Source organism: Ceratina calcarata, unplaced genomic scaffold (assembly GCF_001652005.2).
Source record: "Ceratina calcarata isolate Rehan_Ccalc_2016 unplaced genomic scaffold, ASM165200v1 scaffold289.2, whole genome shotgun sequence".
NCBI lineage: Eukaryota > Metazoa > Arthropoda > Insecta > Hymenoptera > Apidae > Ceratina > Ceratina calcarata.
The window spans coordinates 1,080,913-1,081,863 of record NW_017151272.1 but is presented as its reverse complement, the minus strand read 5'-3'; the positions used below and the strand labels follow the sequence as shown (position 1 = coordinate 1,081,863).

The following is a 951-nucleotide window of genomic DNA, read 5'->3' as shown; positions in this document are numbered from 1 at the left end:
GATTTTATCAGTACCCATAAAATGCCGATTAATCATAGTTAACTCGTTAAATATCGAAATTAGAAGAAAAACAACTTGTATTAAAAGCATTTTTCAAAATTTTGAGAAAAAAAAAGAAATTTTTCCGAGATTTTTCCAAGGGGTAAATAAACGTTTCGGATTGACTGTATAGCCAATACATCCTTAATCGGCGGCGATGTTCTTTTCATATTTTGTCGAGACAGATGGAGAGGTTCGCAAGGATGGTGCAAACCGAGTTGCATTCCGATCACGATCATACTAATTTTAATAGTGCTGGTCGTTTTATTACCGTTGCTGGATCACGCCGCGGAGAAGTACGCTTTGAACAACACAAACCTCGGCTTCGATTCAAACTGTTTAAACGGTTGCAATTTAACGTTTGTGGAAACGCTGCCCATCGGCATGACCTACGCCGACAGCAACGTTTCCCTCGAGAGTACTTACGACTCTTGGATAAAATTGATTTCGTTGGCGGAAGAGAGGATAGAAATAGCGTCGTTTTACTGGACCATGACGAGGGAGGATGTGTACCCGGATGATAGCGCGAAGCAGGTAATTGAGCGAATTGAAAAAAAATTAGGAACGAACCCATTCTCCTGGGAATGTTTCAGGGCGAAGAGGTTTTTCGCTCGCTACTCAGAGCGGGCAAGGATAATAACGTTCAGCTGAAAATAGCGCAGAACATTCCTTCGCAAATTAGCCCGAACGTCGATACGGAGGTGTTGACGAAAAAAGCAAATGCCCAGGTAAACAAAACGAGTTACAGGAATGGAAAGCTACGGTCGACGTGTTTCTGATGCTAGCTGGCTTCGTGGAAAAGATAATTAACTTTTAACACTAGAAAGACTGAAACTCAGTATATACCAATATTGCCCAAAAGCAGTAAAAATGGCTGCACAGTGAAAGAATAATGTGTAAAGAAATTTGTCT

At 41.0% G+C, this 951-nt stretch overlaps 1 protein-coding gene across 1 annotated transcript in view; it reads left to right on the top strand.

Moving 5' to 3' along the window:
- Positions 1-951, top strand: part of LOC108623699 (phospholipase D3) — a 9,340-nt gene that overhangs the window by 2,381 nt on the left and 6,008 nt on the right. Inside the window, exons 4-5 of the mRNA XM_018022394.2 lie at positions 225-573; positions 633-802. Coding sequence (XP_017877883.1) covers positions 225-573; positions 633-802 — 519 coding nt within the window. The remainder of the gene's footprint in view (positions 1-224; positions 574-632; positions 803-951) is intronic.